This window comes from Trichosurus vulpecula, chromosome 3 (genome assembly GCF_011100635.1).
Source record: "Trichosurus vulpecula isolate mTriVul1 chromosome 3, mTriVul1.pri, whole genome shotgun sequence".
Taxonomy (NCBI): Eukaryota; Metazoa; Chordata; class Mammalia; order Diprotodontia; family Phalangeridae; genus Trichosurus; species Trichosurus vulpecula.
Genome location: NC_050575.1, coordinates 145,188,788 through 145,207,025, shown reverse-complemented (window position 1 = coordinate 145,207,025; position 18,238 = coordinate 145,188,788). Strand labels below are relative to the sequence as shown.

General features: G+C 41.3%; 1 protein-coding gene across 1 annotated transcript in view; it reads left to right on the top strand.

Annotated features, from left to right (window-relative positions):
* The window catches only part of ABCC11 (ATP binding cassette subfamily C member 11), a 63,857-nt gene extending 46,576 nt beyond the window's left edge, over positions 1 to 17,281 (top strand). Inside the window, exons 21-29 of the mRNA XM_036751667.1 lie at positions 2,278 to 2,415; positions 4,569 to 4,755; positions 10,189 to 10,278; positions 10,857 to 11,046; positions 11,734 to 11,893; positions 12,303 to 12,381; positions 12,628 to 12,741; positions 16,726 to 16,890; positions 17,195 to 17,281. Coding sequence (XP_036607562.1) covers positions 2,278 to 2,415; positions 4,569 to 4,755; positions 10,189 to 10,278; positions 10,857 to 11,046; positions 11,734 to 11,893; positions 12,303 to 12,381; positions 12,628 to 12,741; positions 16,726 to 16,890; positions 17,195 to 17,281 — 1,210 coding nt within the window. The remainder of the gene's footprint in view (positions 1 to 2,277; positions 2,416 to 4,568; positions 4,756 to 10,188; positions 10,279 to 10,856; positions 11,047 to 11,733; positions 11,894 to 12,302; positions 12,382 to 12,627; positions 12,742 to 16,725; positions 16,891 to 17,194) is intronic.
* The last annotated feature ends 957 nt before the right edge of the window (positions 17,282 to 18,238 follow it).

Sequence of the window (18,238 nt, the reverse complement as noted above, 5' to 3'; positions counted from 1 at the left end):
TCTTCAACATTAGTGTTTCATTACATTTTGAATCAGCATATTGGGTTTGAGCCAAAAGTTGAACTCTTGTGAAAATCTATAGGAAATGGTGGAGAAAGTAGGGCAGAAACTCAGCACTGTGGTCCTAGACCTGGCTCTGCCCTTTGCTACCCGAATGTCCTTGGGCAAATCATTTTAGCCCTCTGGGCTTCAGTTTCCTCCCCTGTAAAATCAGCAACTTCCTCCCTGGTCAGTCTCCACTATTTGATTTCTCTACACTGGCCCCGGGGCTGCTAAGCATCACTAGAAAAACGGTCATTATCAAAGTGACTTCAGCTATTGCAGGCTTGTTGCACAACATTATGTGGGCCCTTACTACTCGAAGGCTCATTTAATCTATCCTTATTGGCTCATCTCATGCTCAACAGCATCTATTCTAAACCTTTCATTTTCTTCTCTCAATCTTAATTCCTCCTCCACCTCCTACCCTTACAAAAGATGAGCTAACCTCCTACTTCAATGAAAGGATCAGGGACATCTGTCAGAAACTTCCTCAGCCCCACCCTTCTTCTTCATTCCTCCAGTGAAGGATCACCAGCATTGGCATCACCCACTCTCTCTTCCCCTGTGGTCATGAGAGAAGAGGTATCCCCCTCGGTTAACTCTCTGCTTGTACCCTTGATGCCGTTCATCTCTACCCATGCCAGGACCTTGCTTCCACAGTCATCCTACTCTCATCCACCTTCAATCTTCCTCTTCAATGTCTCCCTTCCTATTTGCCTACAAACAAGTCCAGGTCTCTTCAATCCTTAAAAACATTGCCCTTCTACCTCATCCCTCTACCAGCCCCTCACCCTCCTCCCCTTCATCGCTAAATTTGTTGTGAAAAGTTCTTTAAATCCATTGCTTCTACTTCACTACTTACCACCCCCCTTTCTTTAGTTCTTGCAAATAAGGCTTCCACCCTCACTAATCTACAGAAACTTCTCTTTCTGAGGTCACCAGCAATCTCCTAATTATGAAATCAAATGATTTTTATTTTGGTCTTCATTCTCTTTTCTCCCTCTGTAGCCTCTGACACTGCCAACCGCTTCTTCCCACTCATACTCATTCCTTCCTTGGCTTCAGAGATGCCACTCTCTCCTGATTCCTTAACTGTTTCTGCCCTGTCTCATCTTCCCTGATTCTTTAATACGGATGCTTTTCAGGGGTCTGTTCTTGGCTCTTTTCTTCCTTTATGCTTTTGTTTGTGGCAATTTCGTTCACTTCTGTGATTTTAGCTAACATTTCTATGCAGATGAGTTACAAATCCATTTTTGTTCTGTGAGTTCCAGATTCATGTCTCCCACTAGAAGCCCTGCTTTTAACTCTTATCTCTCATTGTCTTATGCACAGGTTTGTTCTTCTCATTTTTCTGCTTAACAAATTTTGGTGCCTTCCTATTTTATTTCACCTTAGTACCAACTTCATAGCATTCAGAGCTAGAAGGGGCTTCAGAGGTCATTTAAATCCCTTATTTTATAAAGGAGGAAGCTGAGTCCAAGAGAGGTAAAGGTACTTGCCCAAAGTCATACAGGAAACATGTAGCAGAGCTGGAATTCAAACTCAGGACCTTTAATACCAAATACACGGCCCCTTTTCACTACACCATCTTGCCTCTCAATCCCATTGCCTGACATTTAAGGCTCACCATAATCATCACCAATAAAAAGAATCTGCCTTCTCTCACATCAGTCTCCTCCATACTGGGTTACTTTCTGCTTCTCGCACACTCCCCGCCCCTCACTCCCCTTCCCCTCCCCCCCCCCACCTCTGTGCCTTTCTTTCAGCCGTTCCCTTATGCCTAGAATACTGTCTCTTCTCTTCAGCTTTTGAATTCCTACCTATCACTTAAAGCCCAACTTAAATTCCTCTTCCTCCATGCAGCTTTTCCTGATTGCTTTGGTTATAATGATTTTCCTCTGACAACACATGCTTCTTTTTTGTACCTCTCTTATACTATGTATTAGCAACGATTGTGTTCTAACCACCTACTACACTGTGAATGTCATGAGGACAGGGACTATGTCTTATCTAAACTAAATTTCTTTTCCAGCACTAAGGCACAATGATTTACATATAACAGGCACTCAATAAATGTTGTTTGAATGAATGAGAGGGTTGGACTGAGAAGAATGCTAATGGACCCACTGTCCCTATAATGCTATGATTCCATAATGCTGACCAAGCCAGCCAGGGGCATGCCTGGGAACATCATAAGTATAGAAAAATACGTAACTAATCCCTCTTATTCTTCAGGGCTTTCAAGAAAACCATCAATGTGATCAAGAGGCTAGAGAACTATAGCAGATCTCCATACTTTTCTCATGTCCTTACCTCTCTGCAAGGCCTGAGCTCTATACATGTCTATGGGAAAACCAATGACTACATCCAGGAGTAAGTGCTTATAGATTTATTCCTGGGCTGAGAAGTGGAGGTGGGGAGAAAATGGTAGAGACAGAAACAGCCTTTCCCCCAGAACTATTATTGGATAGAAAGCCAGTCTCAGAGTCAGGACAACTTGGGTCCAAGACCCACCTATGAACTTGTTAGCTGTGTGACCCTAGGCAAGTCACCTAACCTCTTTGTGTCTTAGGCAACCGTTGAAGACGCAATATCAGAAATATGCACTGGTGGTGGAGGGAGAGTGGGATTCCTCACCTGGAGTTCCCTACATCAATGCAATCATATCATAAAATTTTTTTATTCTTCTACTGAAAACCTCCTCTAATGCTTTACTACTACATAGTGTAATGCAACACTACTACATAGTGTAGATGTGACTCTGGATTCCTGAAGATTCTGCCAGAAGAGCATAAGTTCTGGCAGGTTCTCTTGAGCTAGAAAAGTTTTGAGTAGAGGGCCTGGTGTCTACCTGAGTCTGTCATCAGAGGATCCCTCACCACATTTGGAGAGGCTTATCATTCAGGGAGTTGGTTACAAGTAGATGAGATTTTTGCTCACAACAACCCATGAAGACCATTTTCTGGAGGAGGGCTAGCAGCCACAGTGGAGGCACATCCCACAATGGTAAAACCTGGGATCTTGTTGAGTGTTGAAAAAGTGTCCTTTGGTCTGTCCCTAGAATCACAGACTCTTAGAGTCGGAAGGGACCTCAGAAATCAGCCAATCCAATCCCTCTTTGATGTATGAATTCTGCCTCTATAACATCTAAGGTCCTCTAACACTTCCAGTGACGATGAGCTCAGTACTTCATAGGGAAGCCTATTTCATTGTTACACGACTCTGATCGTTGGAAAGCGGGGTGTCCAATATGTACTTAAATTTCGATAAAAATAATGGGGACTGGCATTGCATAGAGTCGGCCCCTGCCCTTCTACTTTATGCCATCGCTCTCTAACTTTCAGTTCTACCAATCCTGGGACTTCCATTCCTACTTGGGTTAGTTATAATTTTGGTTATAATCACTGAATGAGTATCCACCATATATAGAGGCATGCTGCGTGTTGTAGGGCTGTTCAAAGGCAGGAGGTAACACAGCTCTTGACTTCAATCCCATGAAGATATTAAAGAGAATACAGAACACAGAAACAAAAGAACGGATTCGTACCCAATTCCAGACATACAAAGGCACACTAGTGGTTATTTTATCTGGCAATCTGTAAACCAGAATTCAGTATTCACTACCTACCTAAATAGAATGATACTTGATGCCCATAATAATGAAGAAAGGAGAAAAGGGATCCAGTGTAGTTAGAGGGTTAAAAATACTTTATTGTTTTCTCATTCCCTGAAAAAGGGTAAACTGTGTGTGATGTAGATGATATTTCTCAACCACAATATTTAGATGATATTAATATAAATACATTTATATAGCATTTTCCTTATAAGCGCAGGTAAGCTATGCAAGCTTTGTTGACCCCCATCTCACAGATAAAGGAATCGAGGTTCAAAAAGAGACTGAAGCTGGGACTTGAACTCATGGTACAATGGGAAGGGTGCTGACTCTGTAGCTGGAGCACAGATACAAATTCTACTCTTGATAGTTATTAGCTCTGTGACCTTTAGTAAGTCACTTAATTTTCCCAGGTGTCAGCAGTTGCTCATTCCTAAATGAGGGTTGTTAGATTAGGTGGCTTTGGGGTAACCTTTGGCTCACTTTTCCTTATCTGTAAAATGAATGCTGGACTAGATGAACTCTGAAGCACTTTCCAGCTTTAAAACTTGGAACCTGAGATCTTAGTCTCCAGATTTCAAGAGCAGTGATTTTTCCCACTGTTCATACACTCTCCTAACCAGAATATCTGGTTGCTTCACTGCCAGACAATAAAGTGGCTATTGTACACACATGAGTATGAAGTCAGTGCCTGGATGCCTAAAGACTGGATGGCTATTCTGGAAAGGCTGCATGGTAGATATGTATCTCAAACAGTGTGTTAGAGATGGGGAAGGCTGTGGTTGGGCAGTCAGGGGTGGGAGGGCTTGATGCATTCACCACCTCAGAGATGGTGAATTGTGAGCCGGAGGTAGTATTGCAGAAAATCATTGGAGATGGATTTGATTCCCACAACACCTTTATCTCATTCTAGATTCAGAAGGTTCACAGATAACCACTGTAACTATGTATTGCTGTTTGTGTCTGCAACACGTTGGATCTCATTGAGACTCGAGCTCCTAACTAACCTGATGACCCTAGCAGTGGCCTTGTTTGTGGTTCTGAGTCCTTCTTCTGTAAGCTATTCCTATAAAGCCATGGCCATGAGCTTCATTCTGCAGGTGAGCCTGGTGGTACATTGTTCTCCTTGGCTCTGCGCCTGGTATGTATGGCTGGGGTAGAGACTCATTATGGACTTGAATTTAGCTTGTTCTATGGCACTGATCAACACCTTTCTGGTTTGAGGGGCTCAGTAAGTATTGGGGGAGAGAGGCATCTTGTGGAGAGGGTCAAGGCAGAAAGTTCCTGCTGAAGTGGTGTGAACTTAATTAAGTCAAGATGAGTAAGTGAGAACTATGATTTGGTAGAACTGAAGGGCCAGGGGTGTGAGACAGTGTCTAAAACAGAAGCAGAGACAAAATCTCCGGTCAATTGTTTTTCAGTCATGCCCAACTCTTTATGACCCTATTTGGGGTTTTCTTGGCAAAGATACTATGGTGGTTTGTCATTTCCTTCTCCAGATCATTTTACAGATGAGGAAACTGAGGCAAACAGGATTGAAGTGACTTGCCCAGGGTAGCTAGTAAGCGTCTGAAGCTGGTTGTGAACTCAGGAAGATGAGTTTTTCTGACTCCAGGCCAGCACTCTCTCCACTCTGCCACCTAGCTGCCCTTGGACAGAATCATAAATCACCATAATGTCTGGGGTAGGGATGGTGATGAGGATTCTGAAAGGGGAAGTTCCATGGTCAAGTGGCTGTGACTCAGTTGCTGAGGAAAGCAACAAAGCTTCAAATTTGAGAAAGTCTTCTCTCTGTTTGCTGTAATCCTTTGTTCTGTGGACATATATGTATCAATCTTCTTGCTTTAAACAGCTGGCACTACCTTTTGTCTGCCTCTAAACTCTGTCCAGATGGAGGGCTCCTGTCCCAAATGCTTTTGTTATTCTCAACAGCAGTGGCTTACTTTAAGTGGTGGTGGACAGGCAGGTGGTGAGGGGGTGGGGTCCAGAACCCTGCCTCTCTCTATTCCCATGACATTCCTTAGCAGATGCTCTGAACTAATTATTAAAATGATGGGGATCTAAAGCTCCTTGTTATTTGTACACTAATAAATAAATGGACCAATAATCATCCATCTGAAATGTCATAGCCTTGACATTGTGTCTGTGGATTCTGTCTCCTGCTGTTTCAGCCACATTTTAACATTTTCCTTCTCTAAATAGGGAAATTATGCTGTGATTATATAAAGAACTAGCCGTCTGGAGAAAAAGAAGCACCCCAAGTTGTTTCAAGAATTGTCAGATCTCAGCATTAGCAGGGACCTCAGTGGCTGTCCAGTTCAATCTGCATCTGAAGCAGTCTCCTTTTCTGCATTCCCAATCTACTTTGCCTCTGCTCAAAAAGCTCCTCCTGCTCTAGTCTTATCCAGGCCAAACAAACACAACTCCTTCAAAGAATACTCCTAGGGCAGGATTCAAAGGATTTACCATCCTGGTTGCATCCTCCCTCCACTTTCCTTGTATGCCCTAAAGCTTGTTAATGGCCTTTCTAAAATATGACACCTAGAATTCTTCACAGTCTGACCAAGGGCAAAGTAGATGGTCTGTTACCTTCTTACTCCTGGATATGACCTCTTCATTTAGTAATAAGATTACATTGATGTTTTGGGCTGCCACATCACACAGTTGAACCATACTGGGTTTGCAGTCTACCTAGACCCCTAGACCTTTTTCAGATGAATTGCTGTATAGCCATACTTCTCCATATGAAGTTGGAGTTTTGAACCCAAGTATAAGATTTTATATTTTTTTGTGGAAAGCCAGCTATATCCTAGTTAGTGGTTAGCCCTCTTACTTGAATATGCTCCGGAGCCTGTATTCATCTCCTTCAAGTCCCTGACTTGTCCCTGGTCCAGGTGCCACTTGCCAGCAGTGGAGTGAGTGTAGGATGAAGTAATTGATACAAAAAGACACAAACATGGGACTAGGCGAGTCATATAGTCTGGCTCTAGACTGATTTTAATGGGGACATTGACAATCTTTTATACAGGTTAATTACTGAGTCATTCTGACTTCTCAGAAAACTACAATGATGTAATGGTTTAACAGAGTAAAGTTTTTTATCTCCTTGTTCCTGGGAATGAGACACTAGTTTCCCTCAAAGCTAACCATATTGAAACATTTCTGTTCTTTCCCATGCGGGTAGCAGCTGTGAAGGCGGGTATTCTCTGCCATGTCTTCTTGTCCTTAGATAGATTTTGCTTTGCACAGACCTATCCTCAAATGACCTTGCCTTGCAGAGGCCTAAGAGGCTGCCTTGCAAAGGTCTAAGAGGCCTAACCACTAACCAGGATACAGCTGGCTGTCCCCAATTTTTCACTTTAAAATTTTTTCTTTTTAGATAAGAAGGCTCTTTGGATCATAGATTTATAGCCGGAAGGGACCTCAAGTTCTACGCGGCCCAATCCCTTCATTTTACAAATAAGAAACTGAGTCCAAGAGAAGTTAAGTGACTTGTCTAAAGTCATAGATCTTGTCAGCTAGGATTTGAATCTAGTTTTTTTAAAGTATAAGTCCAGAACTATAAATTTCTATAACTTTCGTAAACACAACATCATTGATAAAAATGTTAAATAGCAAAGGGCCAAGAAAGAAGACAGGGACTTCTTTCCAAGCTGATATTAAACCCATTAATGACTTCTCTTTGGGTCCAATCATTCAACTATTCCCAAATCTTGCTAGCTACGTTACTGGCTGGTCCACATCTCTCTACCTTGCCTGCAAGGAGAACATAAAAGACTTTATGCTCTGCTAAATTTGCTAATGCTTTGCTAAAAAATATTTAGACTGTATCTATAGCATTCTCCTTATCTATCAAACAACACTTATTTAGTAAGCTATTACTATATGCCAGGCACTGTGCCAGGTATTAGGGATAGAAAGGAAAAAATGAAAAACAGTCCCTGTCCTTGAGGAGCTAACATTCCAATGGAAAAGACAATAGAGACAGAGAAGTATGGTAGAGGAATAGGTTTATGGGGGGATAAGAGGAGAAGAAAATTATGAGTTCTCTTGAGTTTGATGTCTATGGGACATCCAGTTTGAAATGTCCAATCAGCAACTGGTGATGTAGGATTGAAGCTTGGAAGAGTCTGAACAACATGTACAGATCTGGGAGTCATCTGCACAGAGATGTTGGGAGCTTATGGGGTCACCGAGTGAGAAAGTATAGAAAGAGATAGTCCTGGCAGAGCCTAGGGATACACCCAAGGTTAAGGGGAATGATATGGACAATGAGCCAGCAGAGGACACAGAGAAAGACTGAGATCCTGTCCCACATTGAAGTACTTTCTCTAAAATGCTGCATAATACTAACTCCTTTTTTTTGTTTTAATTCCCAATTTCTCACACCGTAATTCCTTTGCTTCTTGTTGTGATTTATCTGGGCCTCTTTCATAATGGTTTTGTAGTGCTATAAAGTTTGCAAAATATTTCACAAATTTTATCCCTTTTTATCTTTACAACAACCCTGAGAGGTAGGTGATGTTATTTTCCCTATTTTACAGCTGAGAAAACTAAGGCAGACAGAGGTTAAGTTATCTCCCCAGGGTCATAGCTAATAAATGTCTGAGGCTGGATTTGAATTCAGGTCTCTCTGACTCCAGGTCTCATGCTTATCAACGTCAGCATTCACACAATTAGTATACAGATTCAAAGAATCTTAGTGAAGGAAGGACCCTTAGAGGTTACCTGAGCAGGAATCCTTTCTCTGTGACATCCCTGACAAATGGTCATGCATGTGTCATGTATGTGTCATGACAGGCCTGTGAGCATGGGGCTTCAGTCAACAGGAACTTATTCTGCTTTTGAATAGTACCGATCATTAGGAAATTTTTCTTCTTACATTTAGCCAAAATATCCTCTAGATTATGCCACTTCCCCACATTTTTCCCGATCCTGTTCCCAGAGGCCAGGCTGTTCAAGTCAAATCCTTCTTCCACACGACAGCTCTTCAAATACTTGAAGACCGAGCCTATGTCCCGGCACATATATCCATACTATATCCACACATCTCCAGTTCTTGAATCGATCCTCACATGGTACGGTCTTCAGTCTTTTCACCATCCTGGTCACCGTTCTCTGGATGACAACAGAGAAGTCTGTTGTGCTCCTGGGGTGTGTGTAGAGAGCGTGATAACAGAATCTCCCTCCTGACACCTGTCAATAGGATAGGGATAGTAAACGGACCTGTGATTTCACTGGTAGAGGGAACACCCAGGTAAGGAAACTTCTATGCATGCAGCTTGATATCTTTTCTGTTTGCCTTAATCCACTGGAAAAGGAAATGACAGGCTACTCTAGTTTCCTTGCCAAGAAAACCTCATGGCCACCTCTGGCGTGCTATGGTCCATGGGTTCATGAAGAAATCGGACACAACTGGACAACAACCTTCTCTGCAACTGATAGGCTAAAAGCGCTGCTTAGGGCTACATCTGACAATATTTTTCCTATGCGAACTACACACAGTGCCCCAATAAGGGCATCAGTTAACTTCGGAAGAAGAGGATTCCCATAGAAGAGATAAGGAAGGCTCTCAGCTGCAAAGATGAGGGCTTTTCCCCTCTCTCTTCAAGAAACACGCTTCCCAATGAGGAGTCTGTTGAACATAGAGCTGAGCACTCTGGCTTGTCCCAGGAACTGCACAGTTACCTCTGCCCCTGAGAGAGTAATTCATTAACTCCTCTAAGATACGGGGTGCTTTTGCCCTACTTGGCTTGGAGTCTGTTTTCTCCAAGATATATTATACTCTTAGAGGTAAAAGAAGTCAGCGTCCTCATGTGATCTTGTTCCACCCTGCTCCATACTCACAGGCCTATCAGCTTTAAAGCATGCACAGACTAGGCACTGCAGAGGTGGAGCACATACCTCAAATACAGACACTATAGAGACCAACAGTCACATACTCCATACTCATGACCACACACTGTACATGTTCATACCTACCTATGTCCATATCTTCAGGATGCACACATTCATAGTCATATGCATGCCTGCCTACATGATGTGCATAGAGGAACCTCTTCCCATAAATCTGTGTTGTTTCCCACATCATCTGACCAGAGCTCCCTGCTATTCCAAAACAGTTTCCATGATCCTGAGTCTCCCACTCATTCTGGAGGAGGCTGTCAAACCTTCTTCCTCTTCCAATCTTATCTAGCCTTCAAAGCCCAGCTCCATCTCTGCCATGAAGTCTTCTACTCCTCTTTAATCTGGGAACTATAATTTAATAGGAAAAAAAATGAAAAGAACATCTGAATCTCAATTGTGATTTTTATTTTCTACGCAATTTTGGGCAAGTCACCAACATCTTGAGGCTACATTTTTTTCTAATCTGTAAAATAAAGGAATTGGAATAGATGACTTCTCAGCTGCTTCCATCTCTGAAATCCTATGATTCTCCCTTAGGAATGTGGAGTGGTAGGGTATCCCATCCTGACCCATGTAGAATAGAGCAGGACTTATACTTACAGTATGGCATTTCTTCTCGATTCCAGATGGCTACAAATCTTCAGGCTTGTGCCAGATTGGCTTCAGAAACAGAGGCCAGGTTTACTTCTGTAGAGAGGATACTCCAGTACATGAAGGTAGGAGGATTCAATGTGGAGAACTACTATGTGGTCTTTTTTAAAGGTCAGTCAGCCAACTAGCATTTATTTATAAAAGGAGGTAAAAGTAGTCTTGGCACTTCACCTTGCTCTCTCCTTGCTCCCACCTTCCCCATCCCAATGTCCTATGTGTGATGTTCCCAGCATCCCAGGGGCTCCTACAGTTCTAAAGATGTTCATTTAGTCTCTTTTTTGTGTTCCCCTTACCCTCATCCAAACTAACCCATTCTGAATGCTATTCTCTCAGGGCCTCACTAACTGCCTGGGGGTTGTGGGTTTTGATGGCTTAAAATCCAAGAAAGTAAATCTATCCTAATAGGCTACTGTGTTATCCTTTCAGGTAGTTATCAGACCTTCAGCCAGTCAAAATGCATATATCTCCAGCAGGCCAAAATGAGTAATTTTTACTTGTGGGGATTTCTGGCTGTTAGGGAAAATATTGGTGGGAGGTGCACCTCCTAAATCACAATTTATAACAGTTGGCCATGGGCTACCACCCTTGGGATAGGGAGAAGGGGGTTATAATAATCACTTTCTTTTTCTTTTAAAAAATAAAGCTGTCTGTTCCTGAGTCCCCTTTACACATCAAAGGGGTGAGCTGCCCCCCAGGTTGGCCACAGCAAGGGCAAGTAACCTTCAAGGATTATCAGATGAGATACAGAGACAATACACCGATAGTTCTCAATGACATCAACCTGACCTTTCACAGCCAAGAAGTGGTGGGCATCGTGGGGAGAACAGGCTCTGGTGAGGGACCCCCCAGCTACCTCTTTGCCCATGTCCTTTGTGAATCCACAGGTAGTCGAGGGGTAAAAGTCAGCATCTGGTGGACCCATTTTTGTCATTTCTTCTTTCTCTCCTTGTTCCATAGAGTTACAGAACATGAGAGATGAAAGGGACTGAGAGAGCCTTTTGTCCACCTCCCTCCTTTTGCAGAGGAGGAGAATGAGGGCCAGAAAGGTGATATTACGTGACCAAGGTCACATGGCTTGTGAGTAACAAAGCCAGGACCAGGATCTAGGTCTTCTCCCTCTCAGTGTTCTGCAGTATAGGTGATGCTGCCTTTGCTTCTTGACTAAATACTTACTACCCCTGCTACACTGTAAATGCCACGAGGGCAGGGCCCCTGCCTTACTTAAATTTCGACTCTCAACTCACGTTTATAACAATATCACATACCTAGTAGGTAGTTAATAGATATTTTTAAACTGAATTAACTATTTGTTGAGTCAAAACTCTGGGCTACTACAGATCTAATGAAACAACCAGTTCTTGCCCTTTAGAGCCCACAAATAAAGTGGGTGGTTCAGCAGTTAAGGTTTCCCTGTGGAGTTGGCTATTTGGTCATTGTGTGGGCTTGGGTTTCTAACATGGGCCAATGAAGGACTTCAGCATGAAGTAGTAACGGTATTATTTTACTCCTTACTCCTGCAGGAAAGTCCTCTTTGGCAGTGGCTTTATTCCGGCTGGTAGAGCCTGCTGCTGGCAGTATCTATATTGACAACATTGACATTTGTAGCCTTGGCCTAGAGGATCTGCGGTCCAAGCTGTCAATCATCCCTCAAGATCCTGTCTTGTTATCAGGCACCATAAGGCAAGAACTGCTTCATGCCAACCTAATCCTAGCATATCAGAGCTGGTTAATTTAGCAAGCATTTATTTAACACCTACTAGTGCCAAGCACTGGGCTGGGTGCTGGAGATATAAAAGCAAAAAGGCTTACATCCTACTAGGCCTTAGAGGGCACCACCACAAAAAGCATCTATGGAGGAGGAAATTTAATCCCAGAAATGAGGAAGGCAGAACTAGAACTCAGGTTTCCCAATCCAGTTCTGTTTCCACTACATTATGTGAACTTCCCTCAGGAGAATGATCACAGTATTGCACAAGGCAAATGAACAAATGAACCACATTTGAGATAAGTGATCCAACATTCTCTGCCTGGCTTTCCTTAACATACTTCATTGATTTTGTTAATAAAGTATTTCCTTGTTGTATGGCAGGTTCAACTTAGACCCCTTTGAAAGTTATACCGATGAGCAAATCTGGCAAGCTTTGGAAAGAACATGCTTGACTAAGACAGTGAGTAACTACAAACACCAAAATCTTTTTTTTTAAAAAACAAATGAACTGCTCTTCTTTGGAAGACTTGAGAGGGGTTGCTATGGTCTGATTTATGCTGCCTTTCTGGAAGATGGCTTCAGGATAAACCAAACTATGTCCAGATGGCAGTGACTGTAGAAATAAAGGCTAGATGAGGCAGAGTCTCCTACTGCCTCTCTTTCTGGGGGTGGTCCTCAGAGTAACACTTGAATCTTTGTATGGCAGGTCTCAAAACTCCCAGAAAAACTGCTAGCTGAAGTTGTGGAAAATGGTGGAAACTTCTCTGTTGGGGAAAGGCAGCTTCTTTGCATAGCTAGAGCCCTCCTGCGCAATTCCAAGGTAAGGAATGAGAAAAGAAGGACCATAGGCTCATAACTAGAGCAAGAAAGGACCCTTGAGGTTGTCCATTCCAGCCCCTTAATTTTACAGTTGAGAAAACTGAGACCCAGAAAGATTAAGTAATTTGCTCACATGATCTATGTTAGTGGTAGAACCTAGATGCAAACCTTCACTCTTTGACTACAAGTCTAGCACTCTTTGGAGCAGATACTCCAAATTACCTCTAGGAAGTGGAGACAAGATGGTGAAGTAGCAGGAAGTATGGCTAAGCTCTACCCCACACCTCCAAACAGATTTAGTAAACACTTCAGACTGAGTCCTAATTAGAAAATAAAAAGCAAAACAAGATAATTTTTTATAGATTGACTGAGAGCACTAGAGAAAAAAAAGGAAAGACAAATAAGAGATCTGAAGAAATAATTTGAAAGGGAATTAACAGCTTGGCACATGAAGTATAAAACCTTACCCAATTAACAAACTCCCTGAAAATGGGAAATGGGAATCAAATAAAAGATAATGACTCCATGAGACTGAAAACAATGGAAGAAAATGTGAGATATCCTATAGTATAAATAACTGAACTAGGTGAAATAATTTAAACATCATCGGTCTGCCTGAAAGCCATAACCAAAGCAAGCAAACAAACAAACAAAAAAGAGCCTAGACATCCTATTTCAAGAAACCACAAAAAAAAAAAAAAAAACTGCCCAGATCTCTTAGAACCAGAGGGCAAAATAGAAACAGAATCCAGTAGCTATCTCCTTAAATAAACCCCCCAAATGAAAACTCCCAGGAATATTAGAGCCAAAATCCAGAGCTTCTAGGTCAAAGAAAGTATTTTCCAAGCAGCCAGAAAGAAAGTGTTTAAATACCGAGGAGCGACAGGCAGGATCACACAAGATTTAGCAGCCACCACTATCAAGGGGCAGAGAATTTGAAATATTGCAATCCAGAAGGCAAACGATATGAGTTTACAGTCAAGAATAACGTATCCAGCAAAACTGAATATAATCCTACCAAGGGAAAAACATGAAACTCTAATCAAGTAGAAAACTTCCAAGTGTTTCTGATGAAAAGACCAGTGCTACACAGAAACTTTAGAATGTGAACATAGGAGTCAAGAAAAAAATAAAAAAGGTATCATGAGTGAATAATCATAAGAGACTAAATAAAGATAAATAGTTTACGTTATAATGTGGAGAGATGGTACATGTGTCCTTTCAGAACCCAACCATCATAAGGGGTCACAGAAGAAGTCTAATTAGACAGAGGACCTGGGGTAGGTTTTTATTGTCTTAAAAGAAGAAAGGAAAGGGAAAGAGCAATACGTCAGGGAGAAAAGGATGGGGAAAATTATCTCACATAATTGGGGTATGCAAATAGAAGTTTATACAAACAAGGAAGGAAAGACTGAGGGGAGCATGCAACAGTTGAAACTCATTCTCATCTAATTGGAAGAAGAAAGGAAGAATATATATGCACAGCTGGGTACAGAAAGATATTTCACTTAACAGGGAAATAAGAAGGAAAGGGGAGGACAAAAGAAGAGGATAAGAAGGAGGGTAGATTAAGGGAAGGATCAGTCCTAAGTAAAACAAACTCTACCTAAGGATGTATAAAAATGTTTCCAGGAATTCTTTTTGTGGAAACTAAAGGGATGCCCATGAATTAGGCAATGGTGGAGCAAGCTATGGTATATAAACGTGATGAAATACTGTTGTGCTGTAGGAAATTATAAAGGGGATGATTTCAGAGAAACTTGGGAAGACTTGTATGAATTGGTTTAGAGCAAAGTATGCAGAAACAGAATAATTTTTACAATAACAACATTATAAAAACAAACAACTTTGAAAGACTTGGGAACTCTGATCAATGCAACGACTAATTCCAGAGGACTAATGATGAAATAGGCTACTGATCTCCATAGAGAGGTGATGGATTCAGAGTACAGATTGAGACTTTTTTTTGGACTTGGCCAATGTGAGAATTTGTTTTGCTTGATTATACATGTTTGAAATGGAGATTTTGTTTTTCTTTATCATTTTGAGGGGGGAGGAAGAGAAGGGTGACTCTTGTTAGTTAAAAAAGTTAATTAAAAAAAGAACTGTCATTAGGAGATGAAAGAGCTGTCTGCCTTCTGAAAAGATACTCGCTTACCAACTTTTTAAGTGTCTTTGTCACTTAAAAAGTTAAAAAATTTCACCTGTGTATCTGTCTTCTTTTCTTGTTTGATCAGACTTGCTAAATCTGTAAAAGTTCTCTGATCTATATATAGGAATGTTAAAATGCATTATTTGCCAATAATAATAATAGCAATTAATTTGGGATTGTTTCATCAGCTATAGTTTTGTCAGTAGTAGGGCTGGTGTGGAAACTCACTCCACCAATGGAGATCAGCAAGTCTTCTTTAATTTACAGTTTAAAATATTTTGTGGGGGCACGGATAATAAGTGACCTGAGCATGGCAATACAGCTCATATCTGTCAGAAATAATACTTGAACCTAGGTCATCCTAACTCCGAGACCAGTTCTCCATCCACTATACCACTCTATCTCTTAATAATTTGTTATTATAATAATATAATAATTTGCTATAATAATAATCCTTTGAATTTTCCGTGTTACATGTTTTTTCCTCAAAATTCTTTCTTATACTTTTCTCATTTGGTCTTCTCTAACATGGGAGGTAGAGATTATTACACCATTTCACAAGTAAGGAAACTGAGGCACATTTTCCCCAAGGTTCCATTTGTGGTCCAGGTCAGAATCCAAACCTAAGTCTTTGTATTTTTAATACAGGGCATATTTCATTTTACAACACTTGGCAGTAAGCAGGATTCTATGTTAGTTCTTTCCAGCACCCCACCCTATTTTGTGGTTGTGCTCCTCAGGGCATGAAGTAACTTAAACAGCTGATGATGTAAGCATTTGGCACAGTCTTATTCATTGACAACCAGCCAAGAATGGATCAGTGTGCACTCTGAGCCAAATTCGTATTGTTCATAACTGCAGGGATGTCCACAGTCATATACTATTAGGTATGTCCCAAAGCATAGTAGGAACTACCCCCTCCTAACAAACCCATACATAGACCTTTTTCTTACAGTCCATGACCCTATTCTCTCCTTGCTGATATAGAATCTCTACTCTGGGTATGGACAATTCACCTTTAACATATGGATCTGCCTCTGTGTTAAAGGTGGAAAACGTTTTATGAATACTGAGGGAGAAAGGTCATTGCTGATTGGTAGTGTCAGGGAAAATTTAAAAGGAATGACATTTAGGTTGGCTTCAAAGTTGGGTGGATCAACAGGCCAAGAGGAAAGGGGAGCCATTCCATACATAGGATACTGTCACCAAAAGCACAGAAGTAGGAAAATATAGGGAGTATTCAGGGGACAAAAAATATTCAAGTTAGGCTGGATTATAAAGTCCACGGAGGAGGGTAATATAAAATAAGGTTGGAAATGTAATGTGGTATCAGGTTTTGTCATCTTTGAATGCCAGGTGGAAGAGTTTGAACTTTATTCTGCAGGCAAGAAGGAACTAATGAAAATTTTAGAGCAAAAAATCAATATGATAATTTATTTGCATAGGGAAAGTCTAAATTCTTCCTTTTATATAATTTTAGATAAATGAAAAGAAGGAAGTTTGCTTTGGGGACATTTTAAATCCTAGAGTCTTTGTTTTTTTGGTTGTGTATAGTTAGCTCTAGGTGGTCTAGTGGAAGGGCACTGAGCCTGGATTTAGAAGACCTGAGTTCAGATCCAGCCTCAGACATTTACTAGTTGTGTGACCCTGGGCATGTCATTTAGCTTTTTTATAGCACCTATCACCTAGGGTTATCGTGAGGATCAAATGAGATAGTATTTTTAAAGAACTTAGCATAGTGCCTGGCACATAATAGGCACTTAATAAATGCTTATTCTCTTCTCCTTCCCTAGGTCTGAGTTCTAACCATATCTTCCACTTCTCCGTTACCAGATCATACTAATAGATGAAGCTACTGCCTCCATTGATATGCACACTGATGCCCTGATCCAGCACACAATTCGAGAAGCATTCCGTGGTTGTACAGTGCTGATCATTGCACATCGCATCACAACTGTCCTCGACTGTGACCGCATCCTAGTTATGGACAATGGAAGGGTATAAGAACTTTCCTGGGAGCAAGAACAGAGTACAGCACTCATATGAGGGCAAAAGGGCTTCTCCTTCCTTTTCAAAATAAGCTGTGGCTGCTCTCTCAGCTACTCAACCCTTTAGAATATTAGCATAGGAAGAACCTTAAAATTAGCTCCCCTTTTAAGATGGGGGAAACAGGCATTTAACAGGCAACATTGAGGCAACACAGTGAGTTAGTGGCAGGCCAGGGCTTTGAACCATGTTTCTTGACTGCCAATCCAGTGTTCTTCCCTACTCACTATTTTATTTTCACCTTCCTGTTTTCTAGGTGCTGGAGTATGACAAACCTGAAGTCCTACAACAGAGACCTGATTCAGCATTTTCAGCTTTGCTGGCAGCATCACATAAAACATAATTAGAGCAGTGGTGTAGGGGAGAACTCCAGGTGGATCTGGAGGTCAGAGATGTCACCAGCTTAGCCACTGGGCTCTGAAACTCTCAAGTCCCCAAACCACATAGGGGTATTGCTATAAGTACTTTGATGAACTCCGTTTATCCAGAGAGCCAGCATTTGAAGATCTCCTTAGAGCAGGATGGACACATTTTTTCTCCCATTTAAAGAAATTCTGTGCTTAACAAACACCAAATAAATTAGCATTTCCATCTATGATATGGAAAGGGAAAGGATTGTACATGAAACTGTGAATCTCCATTATGTAGAGCTTGCTTTTCTTTTTAAGGACACAATAAACAACATGTAACTTTCAAGTTGCCTGTCAATCTGTAATTCCTTCTGGCCTTCTCTTTCATTTTGTGTGGTGGGGAGGGGGGAAAGAGAAGGAAATCCTATCACCCATATTACTCTCTCTTCCGACACAACTTTCTGGCCCCTTCCAAAAGTTGAAGGAAAAAGAAAAAAATTTTGTAACAAACAGGCACAGTGAAGCACACAAATTTTCACATTGTTCACGTCTAAAAATGAACATCTCATTCTGCCACTTGAGTCTAGCACTACTCTGTCAGAAGATGGGGTAGCATGCTTCATCATCAGTCCTCTGAAATTGTGGTTAGACATTACCTAAGAAAGGCTTTGGTCGTATCCTCAAAATGTTGGTATTTTGTCTCGCTGTTTAATTATCTTTGACTCACGTATTCTTTAAGATTGAGCTATTTAGTCTCTAATTACTTTTTAAAATTTGATTTTTTCAACATTCACTTCTATAAGATTTTGAGTTCTAAACTTCTTTCTCCTCCTTCCACTGCACACTCCCCAAGACAGTGTGCAATCTGATTTGGCTATACATGTATGATCATATTAAGCATATTTCTGTATTAGTCAGGGTATAAAGAAGAATTAGAACCAAAGGGAAAA